Source organism: Lepisosteus oculatus, chromosome 15 (assembly GCF_040954835.1).
Source record: "Lepisosteus oculatus isolate fLepOcu1 chromosome 15, fLepOcu1.hap2, whole genome shotgun sequence".
Lineage (NCBI taxonomy): Eukaryota > Metazoa > Chordata > Actinopteri > Semionotiformes > Lepisosteidae > Lepisosteus > Lepisosteus oculatus.
In genome coordinates this window covers 2,538,523-2,554,089 of record NC_090710.1, presented here as the reverse complement: position 1 = coordinate 2,554,089, position 15,567 = coordinate 2,538,523, and the positions used below count along the sequence as shown (strand labels likewise).

Below are 15,567 nucleotides of genomic sequence, written 5' to 3'. Positions count from 1 at the left end.
CTTCCTTTACAAAGGAATATATACTTATATTATTTCAAAACAGTGACACAACATTGTGTAAAAATATAATTTGACACCTGAATAATCAGAAAAGTGCTATTTACTTTCTTTCTACTCTTTAGTATGATATACTACTGCTATGATTTACAGATTTTACTAGAGTGCTTTTTATCTATAGTAATATAAAAATATTTCAGTTCAGACTATTTGAAGTGGCGGGGCTGCACTCAAACCGAGGTGTGCAGGTGTCAGAGGTCTGAGACCAACATGGCCAAAACAGCAGTGTTGAAGTATGTGTGTTAACTCTGAATTCTTCCCCTTAACTCTCTGTGACAATAGGACTAAGAGAAAAACAACTGTTTGCTTGATTTAATAAAAACACAGGCATCTTTCACACAAATGGGTACAAGAGCAGAAGTGAACAAAATTCACAGTTCGGATGAGCCCTGTTACCTAAAGGCAAAAGAGAACACTTAGGAGTATCTTGGTTGAAGGAGGGCGGCGAGGAATACAGGGGGGATCCTGATAGTCACTTTGAGACCAGCCCTCTACAAATGTCGTCATACCTTTGCAATCAAAAATGTGTGAAAAGGGAACAAAGCTAAACACTGGCTAGGCTTGTGAAGACTTAAAAAGTGTATCAGATCTAACAGTATGAAGTAGCTGAAATAGGAAATGCTACAACATCCTGCACACAAATGAACAAGTCAACAAGTTTGGAAACAGTGCATCAGGCAAGTGATTGAGCTCAGGAAGCCTATTGAAGGCAATGCAATGCACACTTAGTGAGAAGTCAACAGACCCAGCCTGTGGACGAGATGACAACAGTTGCTGTACTTAACACAGCAGAAACAGCAGTTTATTCTGAAGAAATACGATGCAAATTTCTATTTAGAAAAACTGTAAATATTCCGTGTTACAAATTAAAAAGAGTAAAGCACATGGCGTACCCCAAACATCTCTTCCCAGGTGTGTTAGTCAGTTTATTAAGGCATCTACAGCTTCAGTGTAGTATATTTTTTTAACATCCATCATCCAAGGAAACAAAAAAAACATGCCGCTTTCATACAGTAAGGTGCTTAGTAGGATGTCACACGTCTAAACATCTTTAATATCTTTCTAATCCCACAGTGGTGGGACTTTCCAATAATCCTTATTTTCATTCGTCCCTGATCACGAAAGGGATGATGGAACACCCCCACATGCACACAGACATTTTAAGGCTTCATTTTCAACTGTCTGAAGCTGGTCAGTCTGGTCAGTCTTGTTGCATATCTGCACATTATCAGGGTGAGTTAAACACAGGCTGAACCGTCATTCTGTTCTGACCCACTTCCTGCTTCTGTGAACTTTGGGTGGCCAAAGCTGCCACTGGGATTAAAATTTGAGCCCTTCTCTTAAAAGGGAGCTCCAAGTGTCTAAAGCCCTTCACGTTGTCTATTATTACACACGGGGTACACAGATATTCTGAAAACAGACCAGAATTTGTGACGTTACTCCCAAAATACCATACACAATGTTTGGACACCATTCTCTCCATGAACTGTTGCGCTGAATATATAAAAACTATGCAATAAATGTTTGTCATCTGTCAGATCATAATGGCAATATTGTTTTTCTTCAACTCTTAACGGCGTTAAGTGAATGAGATGGAGAGTTGAAGTGCTGTGCGCTGTGCTCTGAGGGTGAGGCAGACACTGTTGTGAGCCAGCTAAACTCAGGCTTCACACATTAGTTTTCTTAAGCTTGAAAATTGAGCTCTGGGGTGGCACAGGATATCAATACAAAGAAATTAAGATTATATTTAAATGACTACAATACAATGCCTTTTAATCGACCACTTTACTTTTTACCAGAATAAAGTGTGAAATTATTTTAAAAAACTAATACAATGAGTTTTTAAGTATTTAAGTACAAAATAGCATATAAAGAGCTATGACTCTTTTGTAATGTAATGTATATAATATATACTCTTACATTCCAAACAGCATAAATCCAAAGTCCGATACACAAAATGCAAATAAAAACAAACATACATTCATGATTCCTCATAACTAATCTATTTTCTACATGAGAGTAGAAATAAACAAAAAAATACAAAACACTTCAGATATAAACTACTAAAAAGTATTTGACATCACTACATGATATTTTAATTCACTTTTAACACATCTAAATATGCTTAATAAATATATGCAAACATTCAAATCCAGACATTGAACCAAATGCATGCTAGTTGCACAAAGATTTATTTAAAGTAAAAATTGAAATAAAAACAGCAAAGATAAAGGCATAAGGAAATGTCCCACCAAAGCACTTAGCCGAAGAACAAAAAAGTTAGTTTTCTTTATAAAAAATCCAACAAACTGAAATAATAAAATGAGTCAAAATATAATTGAACTAGACATTTCATCATCATCCAAAAACCGGAATTGGCATTGTGGTAGCCTGGGGTCCAATCTGGAAGATCAGGGCGTATGACTGAAAGGCATCTTGGGCAGGATGTAAGTCCATCACAAAGAGCACGCAGGGATGTATATTTTGGCATGTATAGTCCCTAGACCTAAACTCCACTGAATGTGTGTGGGCTGTTGTGGAATGTCTTATCAGATGTGGTTCACTGCTACCCCTGTGTGATTCAGTGCTTTACCAACTGATGCTGGCTGCGTCCCATAGCACGTTCGAGGACATCTGTGAGACCACAGTTGGAAGCCACACTACAACATCCCGCAGTTACAAATGCAGCTGGGCTAACTGGACTGGACTATCCTAATTTCCATTTCTAGGAACTGAAAGGGAGCAGTTTTTAAAAACTGGACACTGTGCATCCTGAAAATCTGGTGTTATCAGGTGTTCCTCTAGGATCAGTCCTGAGGCCAGTAATATTTGTTACTTATACTCTGCCAATGGGTCATATTTTTCCTAAGTACAGAAGATCAGATTTCAATGCGGTGCCAGCTGCTTTACCAGGTAGATGCACAGAATACAGGCTTTTGCATTTTCTGAAACTGCTGCAGCACCGTACATGCTTGTGTTTAAAAACAAAATTTCCTTGCCGCGTTGAATACATTCAGAAAGTATCAACCTGAAATTAAACCAAAACCATATAACACCAATCTTAGCCCTTTTGTAGAGACAAGTGGTGGAGACCTGCACCAAATTGGGAATGCTGCCTCTGACATGTAAGACTCTGAATAGTTTCACATCAACTTGCATGTGAGACCATCTGTCACCAGGCATCCCTCCAAGTTACTTCAATCACACCCGTGCCTGTACCTCAGTTTGTTTTTACATTTGCACGTACTCATTTTTATTAGTTTCTTTTTTCTCTATTTTTATTTCATAGTCTAATAATAATAAATTAAAACCGTGGGGTGATATTTTTTAGTTGTCAGAGTGGGACATCTCACTGAACCTGTAGAACACGCCGATGGAGAGTAAATGGCACCAAGAAAACAGCAGACTGCAGAAGATAAAACCAATTTGCTATAAAACAATAGGATACAGAAGAAGGAAGCAATTAAATAAATAAAAACAGCACAGTATAAAACAGTTTTGGTCAAAAAACCCATTCATTTCATTATGAAAAGCAGACGTTAATTCTGTGATGAATAGTAGAAAAAGACAGAACATTTTGGCCTTCTTTAACGTGGGTTTGAAAATTAATTTAATTAGTTCATATACTGTATATTCAACCAGAATAAATGTAAGGTGATTTTGAAAATAAATATTTCTATTTTCATGTCTGAAGCACACATTTTTTCTCCTAGACATTTAAAACTTTTTTGCTTGAGAAAATGTCCAAAGTGCTCATTGTTAAAGCCGTCAGCGTCAATGTCATCAGCAGCCTCTTTGTCAGCTTCCTTCTGTATTCATCAGTTAAATCAATCTGAGAAAAAAGAGAGAAGAAATCAAACTAAAAGAAAATCATTTCTGTTTTACACTAAGACACTGAGCTTTCTGCAATCTGCAAGATGTCAAACCTCATGCTTGGATCAAAAGATTTCTTAACAATTCCTTTCTGGACAGTCCATGAAAAAGATCTTAATTCTTATCAGAACAAATGAATGTCTGGGATCCTTTTAGTCCAAATGCCACCGATTCACCCCTACAATTTTGCCAAAACATTTTCTTCTGTTCATCTGTTTCACATCTGTTTCTTTAAGAAAAAACTCAAACATGGAAGGGAAGTTTAAAGGATCAAACTAATAATGAGCTTCATCTACAGAAAATTTAATAGCTTTAATATTGTATTATTAAAAATTGATATTATATTACAAAATATTAAAATATGATAATACAGTACTGTCAGTATTAAAAATAATAATTGACACTAGTACTCTATGTATTAAATATACACATTACATATATGTATGTGGTCTTGCATATTTACTAATTCTTTAAAAAATTAAAAAATAAAGATAAAATAATTCAAACACTTTTATGTTTGTCTCTGTATATTTTTTAAGTACTCAAGTACATAAATTATAGTATCACATTTTTTGTATGTAACTTCCCTGGGGCATGGAGACATGTACTGTTGCAGTTATAATAAATTAACAATATAAATAAAAAATTAGATTGGACTAAAAAGGTTATTTTTGTTTTTTCTAAAATAACAGTAACTTATGCAGAATTTCACCAGGTGTGAATCCAGTTTCATTAACGTGTTTCCCCAGTATATAGCTATATATAACTACTGGCCTATACAACAACAAAAAAAGCTTTAACCAAAGCAGAACTTCTCGGTTTCTGTCTTTACAGTTCCATTTTGCTTTAAATAGTGTGCTGATTGGTCCACTGGCCAATGAGAAGGTGTTATTCCTCACTCAGTCACATAGGAGAACTCTGGGCACGTCATGGAAAGTGACCGCACTACACTGTGCGGTAATTGAAACGGACTGACAATGGTCTTGCACACTTTTCTGTTCCATGCAGGGTGAGATTAAATGTAGGCTCACTGTGGAATTTAGCTTGGTCATATTGGTGGTATTCTGGCATCCCTTGATTTAAAATCTATGCCTTTAAATTAATCTCCTAGCATTTGTTATTCATTTAAATGGCTCCCAAATTGTCTAGAAGATGTAAATGATGTGTCAATATAAACACATTTTTTGCAACCCACAAAAAACCTGCAGCTCTTTACATATGGCATCAGTGATTTATTTGGTTGACACTTTCATCCTACATGACTTCCGTTTGTACCCATTGATACAGCTGGACATTTGCCTGAATCAACCTGAGTGAAGCAACTGGCTTCACGCACATACCAGCAGAGCATCTAACCTTCACCTAGGAGTTCATCCGGACCACCACTCCACACTGCTGCAAACACCAGGTCGCATGAATAAACCTAGTTACTATGAGAAGTCCTTTGTTCGTTATTTTGCTGAATATCTTTAAAAATCAAACCAGGAAACTTTCACTCCAGGACCTTCAGGACATCAGAGTTCAGAGTAATTTATGTGCGAAGGCCCTCAGAGCTAAGCTGCCACAAGCAAGCATCTTCTGCATTAGGGTGGCAGTGGTGGGATAGCATCCCCTGGTGGTTATCCATAGTAACTCTTACTCATCGACAAATGAAATATCCTTACGCTTATATAGTGCGTTTCTGGACACTTTACAGGTCCTGGAGACACTACCATTGCCAATGTGCAGCCCCATCTGGATAACGCTATGGCAGCCATAGTGCACCACTACACTCTCCAAACACTACCTATCAGTGAGGAGGAGGACAGAGTGATGAAGCCAGTTCACAGAGTGGGTTTATTAGGGTCCATCAGGAGACTGGGGAGGAAATTTGGCCAGGATACCAGGATTAACACCCGTACTCGTTTCAAGAAATGCCCTGAGATTTTTCATGAGAGTCAGGAACTTGGTTTTACATCTCTTTCAAAGGACAGCACCCTTTTTACAGCATAATTTCCCCATTTCACAGACTGCAGGGTGAGGTCTCATATCCAGGTACTGGCCAGGCTCACATCTGCTTAGCTTCAGTGGGTTGCGAGTTGTGAGTTGCGAGTTGCGAGTTGCAGGGTGATATAAAGGTAGCTGCTGGGTATATCCATATGCATCTAAGCCTAATACATATAGCCTGTGTTACTGTCAGCTCTTTTCTAAGCATCCCATCATTCTCCCTTTATATTGCTGTACTGTATATTTAGCATTTTACCTCTAGACTCCAAATGAGTGCTGCCTATTCTGCTTCCAATGGAATTTTTAAGGTTAAAGTTCCTGTTAAATCTTTTCCATATACAACACGTAAATGTAAAACTCTCTACAAGCAAGCAGATTGCTAATACATGTAATCCAGATCTGACATGCTAACAACATATTTGCAGTAGGTGAACTTTGTGATAAATGCAGAAGTTGAATGATAAGGAGAACATCCAACATGACTTTCCCAAGAGGTGCTGTCATGATCCTAGGAAAACTGAGATAGAGCCAACTTTTCATCACAAATTCTGAGTCAAAACCAAAATCAAACATATTTTATTTACTGTTTAATGTAAAGACAGCTTCTCAAAAAAACATATTTAATCCTTCTCAGTATAAAACAGTAAATCTGTTGTAAACAACCTGTCTTTCCCAACACAAAAAATGTGTTCAGTGAAGGGGAGATCAAGTCTACATGAGTATGACCCAGCAATTAAAACATAACAATGTTGAGTCAAAAAAATTGCTTTGTGGTTTGAGGGAGAGTATTGTTTTAAAACACTGCTTTTGAACATTTTGTACTCTTTCATATCCTCGTTTGTCAGATGTTTCAGGACAATGCTTGCAGAATGAGGGACGTTACAATATGACAATATGACATTGTGAAATTAATGTCGATTTCCTGTTCTCTCATCTGTAATATATTTAGACACTCTCTATGTACAGTAAAAAGCGCAGGTATTGAAGTATACTTAGTGAATTGAAATTGGTAATTTTTGCTGTGTACAGTACTAATGAAATATGAAGTATAGAATTTCAGCTTTTGTTTCTGGGTTTCATTTTGCATACATGTTTAGCCATGATAGAACAATGCCATCTGCTGTATTCAATCCCCCCATTTCAGAAGAGCAAAAGTAATGGCTGTCAGGTGTCTGTAATTGCTCAGGTTTCACTAATGCATTAATGCATTAATAACGAAAACCTAAAAGGGCCAAGAGAATGTATTGCCTTAGTTCCGGCTTTTGGAGTGTACATTATGGATCTTGGGTTAGAAGGCATGAACCCAGATGAAGACGAGAGAGCTGCCTGGGATGGAAAACCAAGCAATTGTGAAGATGAGGATGAAGAAAATTTCAAACAGAACCACTGCAGGGAGGACAGGCATAGCAAAAATCAACATTTCAAAACGTCTTGAAAAAGAAAAAAAACTACCGGAGGAGAATCAGGATTAGGCCTTCCAATGAAGACATCTGCAGCTGAAGATTTTCAATAAAAAGTAGAAACCCCTTAAAATAACAACCAAAAGAGATTCACTTTGAGCTGCATTGCAAGATGCCTCTTAACCTTAATCAAAGTAATATGGTCCACTTTTAACAAAAACAAGAGAAAGGGTACCTTAGCAAATTAGTAGCACCTAATGCGGAAGTCAAGCAAGACGTTTCTAAAATGTCCATCTGAGCTCAAGAACCACTTGAGAGCACCAGAAAAATCTTCAGATGCTTGCAGGAGATCTAATCATTTTCTCAAAACGATAAGATGTTCTCAAGCAAAACTCAACAACACTTCAAAAAAAATCTAGAGGTAAATTCCAAGATTATTGGATATCCAAGATGGTTTGTTGGATGCGCCCCACAAACGGACATACCTGGAGTACTCTCTGAAAGACCAGCCTTGGCAACAACTTCAGCTACGGTCAGAAAATTCAACATTACCCCCACCAAATAAGTATCAATATATTTGGAAGGAGAGAGGAGAATCTAAAAAGAAATTCTTAATTTTAGCATCAAAGACAGGAATATTTGATGGCCTGAACTTGTTTTTGCATTGGAGAGGATCCAATGATTACAGCAAAATCTGAAAAAAATGACTCTTTCGTGTGTTACCCAGTGATATAGTGGAAGGATGTTTGCAACTGCAACAGGATGTCTTTCGGATGCATAATTGGAATTGGAAATCACACTGCGGTCACTGTTTTCACCATGGTCACTGTGGGCTATGCTGGGGAGCTGTGGTGAGGCTCTGGACTGCCGAGCGGAGGGCTGAATGACATGGTTAATAAAGGATCATAAAATAGTACATTTACAGTTGCCTGATTTTTTCATTTATATTGAATTGTAATTTTTAAAGTATCAGAGTAGGGTCAAGCATAAATCGTTTCTGTCAAAAAATTAAAGATAAAATAAAAGGGATCTAAAAGTATGCAGACACAAGCTCAGACAGCACTCTGGTTGGAAGATGTTTTCCTTTTTTCCTTGGAAAAAAAGGATCCTGCAGACAATTTCATACTTGAGTGGGTGCCAGGCTCTCAGAAAGGCAGAGCTGCTTTTCACCTGACATGAGTTATACAGCCATGTGTACAGGAGTGGTGATGCTGATCTACTGAAGAAATCAGACATGTGAACCAAATATTCTGTCGGTTTGTCTAGGATACGAGGTCTATGGTCTTTTCTATTAAAAATTTTGGATGTATGTTTTGGTATACATACCAGTATTAATGGATATTTTGAGGGAGGTTTTTATTGTATTGGCAATCTACACAATATGGACTGAGAACTTTCAGAACACTCTGGACAGATATCAAGATTCCAAAACCGTCCAAAAACAATCTTTCTACTTTACTAATCTCATAGGACAATAGAAAGTAAATCAGCATATACAACCATCAGTCTGTGCCTTTAGCCCCCACAGTAAACTTGCCTTAACCAAATATGGGGAAATGGAGACAGCTTTTTGAATTTTGATGACTCACTGACTAAATTTCAGTTAAAAAACATCTCTGGTGCATGTGATAGTGTATTAGATACAGTACTATCACAGTCGACAGTAGTACTGGTAGGCTTCTAATAAGTCCGCAGATGACCACGCAATCTTTCAAGCACAGATGTGTGAAAAAGGCAACAGGTCCTGATCTGCCTCTAGTTTAAAAACTTGCACAGAGGAATTAACACCAGCATGGTGCCCTATTTTTCAGAAGTCTGTTGACTCTCACTCTGTTCCAGCGCTGTGGAAAAAAAAAAAATCATGCCAGTAACCAAAAAGCCTTGTTCCTCGGATAATAAATACAGACCGGTAGCACTGACATATGTTGTTATGAAATGTTTTAAGAGAATCATGGTATCTTTGCTGTGCTCAGAAGTGAACACTGTACTGGACCCATATTATTTTGCATATAAACACCGGTGGGGCACCAATAATGCAATTAACATTATTATTATTAATTAATAATTGAGGACCCCAATGCCTATGCTAGGATGCTGTTTGTGGACTTCAGCTCTGCATTTAATATGCTGCAGCCCCATCTATTGATAAGCAAGTTGAATCAAATGTCCGTTAACCATAACATTATAAGATGGGACCATTCATTTTTAACAAATCTTACACAGTATGTCAACATCAATAAAAGCCTTTCTGAGCTCTCCAGTTCTGTTCACACTTTATACAAATGATTGCACGAGCACTAGTTAAAGCAACATCATTTTCAAATTCTCAGATGATACAGCTGTGCTTGGCTTAATGCATAGAGGAAGCAGTTCATCTGTGTACATGTCAGAAATCCAAAGGTTTGTGCAATGGTGCGACAACAATAGACTAATTTTGAATGAAAACAAAATAAATCATTTTTGATCACAGAGCAGTTGGCGATCACTCACATGTAGTTATCCACAACCTTTCACTCATATAAGTACTTAGTTGTACACATAGACAGTTACCTGTGCTGGACTACTCATGTTGAGAGTGTTTGCTCCAAAGGTCAGCAGCACTTATATTTCTTGGGAAGATTAAGAGTGTTTGAGGTTCAACAGGAAATAATGATACTCTTTTTCCATACTGTAATCGAGAGCATTATCAGATATGGTATTTATTCAGTGTGGTTTGGTAATTTATCAGTTCAATTGAGATTGCAGATTACCCGCCTCATCCAGACAGCTTCGAAGGTCATGGGAGTGAAACAGCATCCCTCCCTCTAGCCAATCTTTGAAAAAGCATAATCAAACAGGCAGAAAAAAAAATATCAGATTCTTCCCACATCCTTAATTCTGAATACCAACTTCTTCCTTCTGGCAAATGTTTTAGGGTTCCCAAATGTAAGTCAAACAGATACAAACATTCCTTTGTTCCACTATCCATTAAAGCTGTCAATGCAAATGGCAAGGATAAACACAATTTTTACCTTTACAATCCACTTGTGTGCAATATGTCTTGTAATGTGTTATAAATGTTACATGTTGTTATGCGTTATACATGTGCAATAGAGTGATGTGCATTTTTTGGGGGTGTGTGCATTATATTTAAATGTACAGAAGTGTGTCCACAAAAAAATTCCCTCAGTGGACAATCTTAAAATGTGCTGTCAACATTGACAATGTAAATCAACTGTGCAAAACTAAAGAGATCAAGTGACCAAGTGAATATAAAGAGGTATCTTTTGGTATCTTTCTCTTATTTTGCACATTGGATGTAGGTAACACTGCTGACATTTTTAAATTCAAAACTAAACACTATTTTTAGTTGGCTCTTTTTCTTCATAACATCTTTTACCACTTGTGAGCTACTTATTCTCTATTTGCTTTATGATTTGAGCAATTTTACAATTGCAAAGTGCTTTGGATGTTTTATGAGAGGTAAACTCAAAGTAAAGATGATTTTTTAAACTGTTCTTACTTGAGGAAAACTAAAGGCATGACTTATATTCACAAAGGTTATATAAACAATATACAAGACAATAAACAAGATACATTAACTTGACAAACATTTGAAGTCACAAGAAGAGAGGGAATGAACACAGACTGGTTTTCCTAACAGTAGCTCTTACAAGCTGCAGAGTGTTGTCTAGACTCTCAGTGCTCTTGGCCATACTATAGTGGCTTAAAGGTCTGTTTTCTTTTCTTTTAAAAAAATGATGTTAGTCTGTCTTATTTGTAATTTTGAAAATCTAAACAAACCGAGCATGTTAAATATAGGACATGGAAAGAATGACCAGAATGCAGATATGGGTTCTCCACACCGCATGCTTCAGGGAAACATATGTTTCTGAGTTGGAGACATATTTAGCTGAATTTACTCATAGTACTTTGCTCAATTTCTTGTAGCCACTGTGAAAGAACCCAACCTTTAACAAGCTGAAGTCAATAATGTTCAAACAAACCGACTTACTCTTGAGTGAATACAGTGTCTTCCATTTTTACACCAACAGACCCACCAAACCGTCTATGCTGGGTGCCAGGGCTCTTACAGAAGATGTACTCAACTTGAAATAGGGATGGAGTCCTAATAAGAAAGAGTGGATATCCATACGTCCAGTTTCTAACCACTTTAACAAGTACAGGGTCACAGGGCAGACGGAACTTTTCCCATCAGCCAAGAAGAGTGAAGTGGGATACACTGTGAATGGGAGACCTGTCCATTTCAGGGAACACACATACACTCACACCAGGCCCAGTTCTACAGAAACCAATTAACCTACCAGCTCGTCTGTGGACTATGGGAGAAAATCAGGCAAAAGTGGACATTACATGGAATAATGGGCAAAGTTTGTGCAGATAATGGATACGCATAAGACAAAAAAAGTTTTTGAGGTTGTTTATATTAAAATACATGGAACACACATCATAAACAATGTTGAATATGTTCCCATAGCAGCCACAAAAACCTTGATCCTAAGTGCACAGCATTGACCTATTGGACTTGTTCATAGTTCAATGTCTGCAGTTACATCTTTCCATCAGCAAGTGCCACTGCAGTGCAAAACATTTTCATCTAAATCTAACCTGGTCTTAAACTTTATTTAGCCAGACTAATCAAATAAGAACAGATTCACAGTGATAAAGAGACTCTTTTGTACAGCAGAATATCTACAGTTTCATTGAATCTGTAATTTGAAATTGGAGCAGTTTATTTGAAGTGCTTTTCTCTAGCTGAAGAGTTTTGGGTTCAGGGGTCTTGGCTGCTGTTATACCCTCGAGTCCACAAACTCCTTTCAAAATGGTATGCAACAGTCTTCACATTCAAAAACATTCCTCCAAACAGACAATCTAATGTACAGAGAAAATATCCTTTCCCCTGAAATATTTCTAAAAGATCATCCAATATGACTATTCAGTGACAATAATGTGATTTTAAAAGTCCAATCTATCCTCCACTGGGAGAGAGGAAATGACAACTCCCATAACTTCCTAAAGTATAAAAGACAAATGGCTCTAAAAATAAAGTACCATAATCTGTGAAGGAAATTCTTATCTTCTGAGTAGAGCCCAATCATTCTCTTTCCATATTCATCATAACCTTGGAACTTTAATTGAGATATCCATCAAGGTTTAAGAGATTGCACAATCCACCTCAAGGCAAACAGTGCACATTACAATTTTTTACAATTGTTTTGACATAATTTGTTAAGAGATGAGCAAAACTCCTAACACAAAACAAAAAATTAAGATGGCAACTTACTAACACAGTTTACTGTATTTCCATACAAAATGCAGATCTCTGAATCACCTGTTCCGATCCTTAAATATGACTGATGACACATAAAGACCTATTCCAAATACTAAGCAAATTCATGAAAAATACAGATTTCAGACTCACCTTTAATGAAGGAATGAGCCAGGGAGCTGCTGCAGGAGTGAAGATAGAGCAGAGAGTGGGGTGTGAAACAAAATGCGCAAGCCAATCGGCATGATTTTCATACACAGGGGAATAGGATTTGACCTCTTCCTGAACTTTTACATTATTATATTTAAAGCTCCATATACTGCATTTAAAATAATTTCTTATCATTCGTTTGCTCCTAACAATTTTACTTTGCTAGGAATATTGAGAATTACTTCATATTAGTTTCAATGATTAAAATAGAAGTCTTCAAATATGTATTTTTGGTTCTGTCCTTTGCTTTTGCTTTAATGATAGAGTGACAGTTTAAAGGTTTTTATGATGAAGCGAGTAGTTTAGATGTTTGTGTGAAGAATTTACACTTTAGTAGTTATGCACTACATGTTTCAAAGCAATTGTTGAAATCTGTAAAAATAACGTATTTAGAGACGTTAGAGACGTAACGTAACCTGAGATACAAGATTTTCTAATATTAGTTTAAGTTTCTATATTATTTTGTTCAGATTCTACCTTTCGTTTATGGAAATATGCAAGCAGTGCTGAGCTACAAGTTATTCAAAACGGTGTCCCATGTCCTTGCACTGACTGGCAGACTGGCCATGCGGTTAGGTTAACCACAAGGACAGTGGTTGACAGATTTGCAGGTCCCACACATACAGCTGGCTTTTCTGTTTTATGAGACCTGTGGTCTCTCTTGCCACCCAGATACAAGTGCTGATGGAAGAAAACACCTGACATAACTTTAAATAAAGGGCATACATCATTTTTTTATATGGTCACATTTAAGCCTAGTTGCATTCCACTGCCAGAAACGACATTGTTTTAGTCTCATTTTAACAGGCAACTGGTGTGGAAAATCAGTTATCTTACAAATTCAAAGCAGCAGACTTCTTCAGCATCAGCACTAACACAAACCAGAAGACACATACTGTGCAGTACAGAGACTACGTGGAAGTGTATTTAAAACCACTAAAGCAACAGGAGAGACAGGGCTGTGGGAGTGTGGAAAAGCAACCCAGCCATGTTGTTGAAGTTGGTACTTTGGCTTCCTCTGGATAGTTTGGTGGGTGGAAACGATACTTGAATCAATGAACATCTGATCACCAATCAGGTCTTCTAATGTTCTTGTGTATTTATAAACCAGGAGAACAGGTGAGGACTATAAAATATTCCTTGTCCTCATCTTTAGTATTCTAAATCAGAGGCGTCCAAACAGATGCCAACAGGGAGTTCCCAGAAACTGTCACTTTGGGCTAATGTCTACAAAGACATTACAGGCAGTTGCTGTCCTTCGAGCCCTGATTTGCTCTCCTTGCCCTTTGATTAATATGGGTCAATTATCACTGCACAGCACCAACAGGAATTTCTTCAAGATCTGCGTTTTGCCTCTCAATCCACCCATTATCAGAAAGTCGCTGACTCCTGACAAGGATCATGGGACCTATCCTGGAAGCTCGGAACAAGTTGAGGGCGCACCCTGGAGTGGAAGTTTATCCATTGTACCGCACACGTAAAACCTAGAGACACCTACTTGCCCAGCCAGAGTGCCTCTCACAAGCGGAAGGAAAGAGAAGCACATAGGGAAAACCCACACAAATCTGGGGAACATGCAAATTCCACACAAAAGGTCATACCCCTAATCCTAATGACAACATGCCACTCAGGCAGAAAACATCATCATAATTCCTTAAACTTTCAGCACTTTTCTGGAGTCTCCACTCAAAGCACTTTACAGGTAATGCGGACTTTCCACCCCCAATGTGTAATATCCACCTGGATGATGCGACGGCAGCAATAGTGCACCAGTTCTCTCACCCCACACCAGCTATCAGTGGGGAGGAGGACAGAGTGGTGAAGCCAGTTCATAGATGGGGATTATTACGAGACCATGATTGGTAAAGGCCAATGGGAAATTTTGGGAAATTCAAGAAACACCCTGGGATTTTTAAATGATCACAGAAAGTCAGGACCTCGGTTTGACATCTCATTCGAAGGACAGCACCTTATTTACAGTATAGTGTCCCCGTCACTATACTGGGGCATTATGACCCACACAGACTGCAGGGTGAGCACCCCCTACTTTCCCCACTAACACCTCTTCCAGCAGCAACCTTAGTTTTTCCCAGGAGGTCTCCCATCCAGGTACTGACCAGGCTCACACCTGCTGAGCTTCAGTGGGTTACCAGCTGTGAGTTGCAGGGTGATTTGGCTGCTGGCGCCGACAGGAACAAGAATAAAACATTTCTATGCACACAAACTGTAAATTTATCCCATGAATGGTAAAGATTAACAAATGGTACCAATGTGTTATTGTTCCGTTTACTAAAAAGAAATGCACACGCAAGTGCACCAAAAAATCTTCAGTTCTTCTAGGCCACATTTACTAAACAACCTTTACTTCCTCTTCCTTTCGGAAGTCTGATTGCTCATTCTGTTTGTTAACCGTAACGCATTACATATTTAACATAAACCGGAGGGGAAAAAAAGTATTTTTGAGGTTCTTTTATGGCAAGACATACTTTTAACTTCAACCCACTTGTAAATTAACAGCCTGCACAAGACTTGACGATGTGTCTCCACAGGATTCCATGCGTGCAGTTTGCAAGTCTTCTTATAATCTGGACTTTAATAGCACAATGATAGCTCTTGAAACTGCAATGTTTGTTTTACCCTGTCTTCTAATTAAATTTCAAAAACCAAAAGGATTGAAACCTAAATATTTGTTTTACCATTTCTTTCGTCTGCTGAAATTAAAAAAAACAAAAGAGAAAATGTGAAATCAAGTCTTGAGAATTCAAAAGTAAA

General features: G+C 37.7%; 1 protein-coding gene across 1 annotated transcript in view; it reads right to left on the bottom strand.

The window, feature by feature from the left end:
• Positions 1–342: 342 nt before the first annotated feature.
• Positions 343–15,567, bottom strand: part of LOC102699246 (OX-2 membrane glycoprotein) — a 41,480-nt gene continuing 26,255 nt past the window's right edge. Inside the window, exon 7 of the mRNA XM_015363529.2 lies at positions 343–3,889. Within this exon, the coding sequence (XP_015219015.2) occupies positions 3,885–3,889 (5 nt within the window). The 3' untranslated portion in view covers positions 343–3,884. The remainder of the gene's footprint in view (positions 3,890–15,567) is intronic.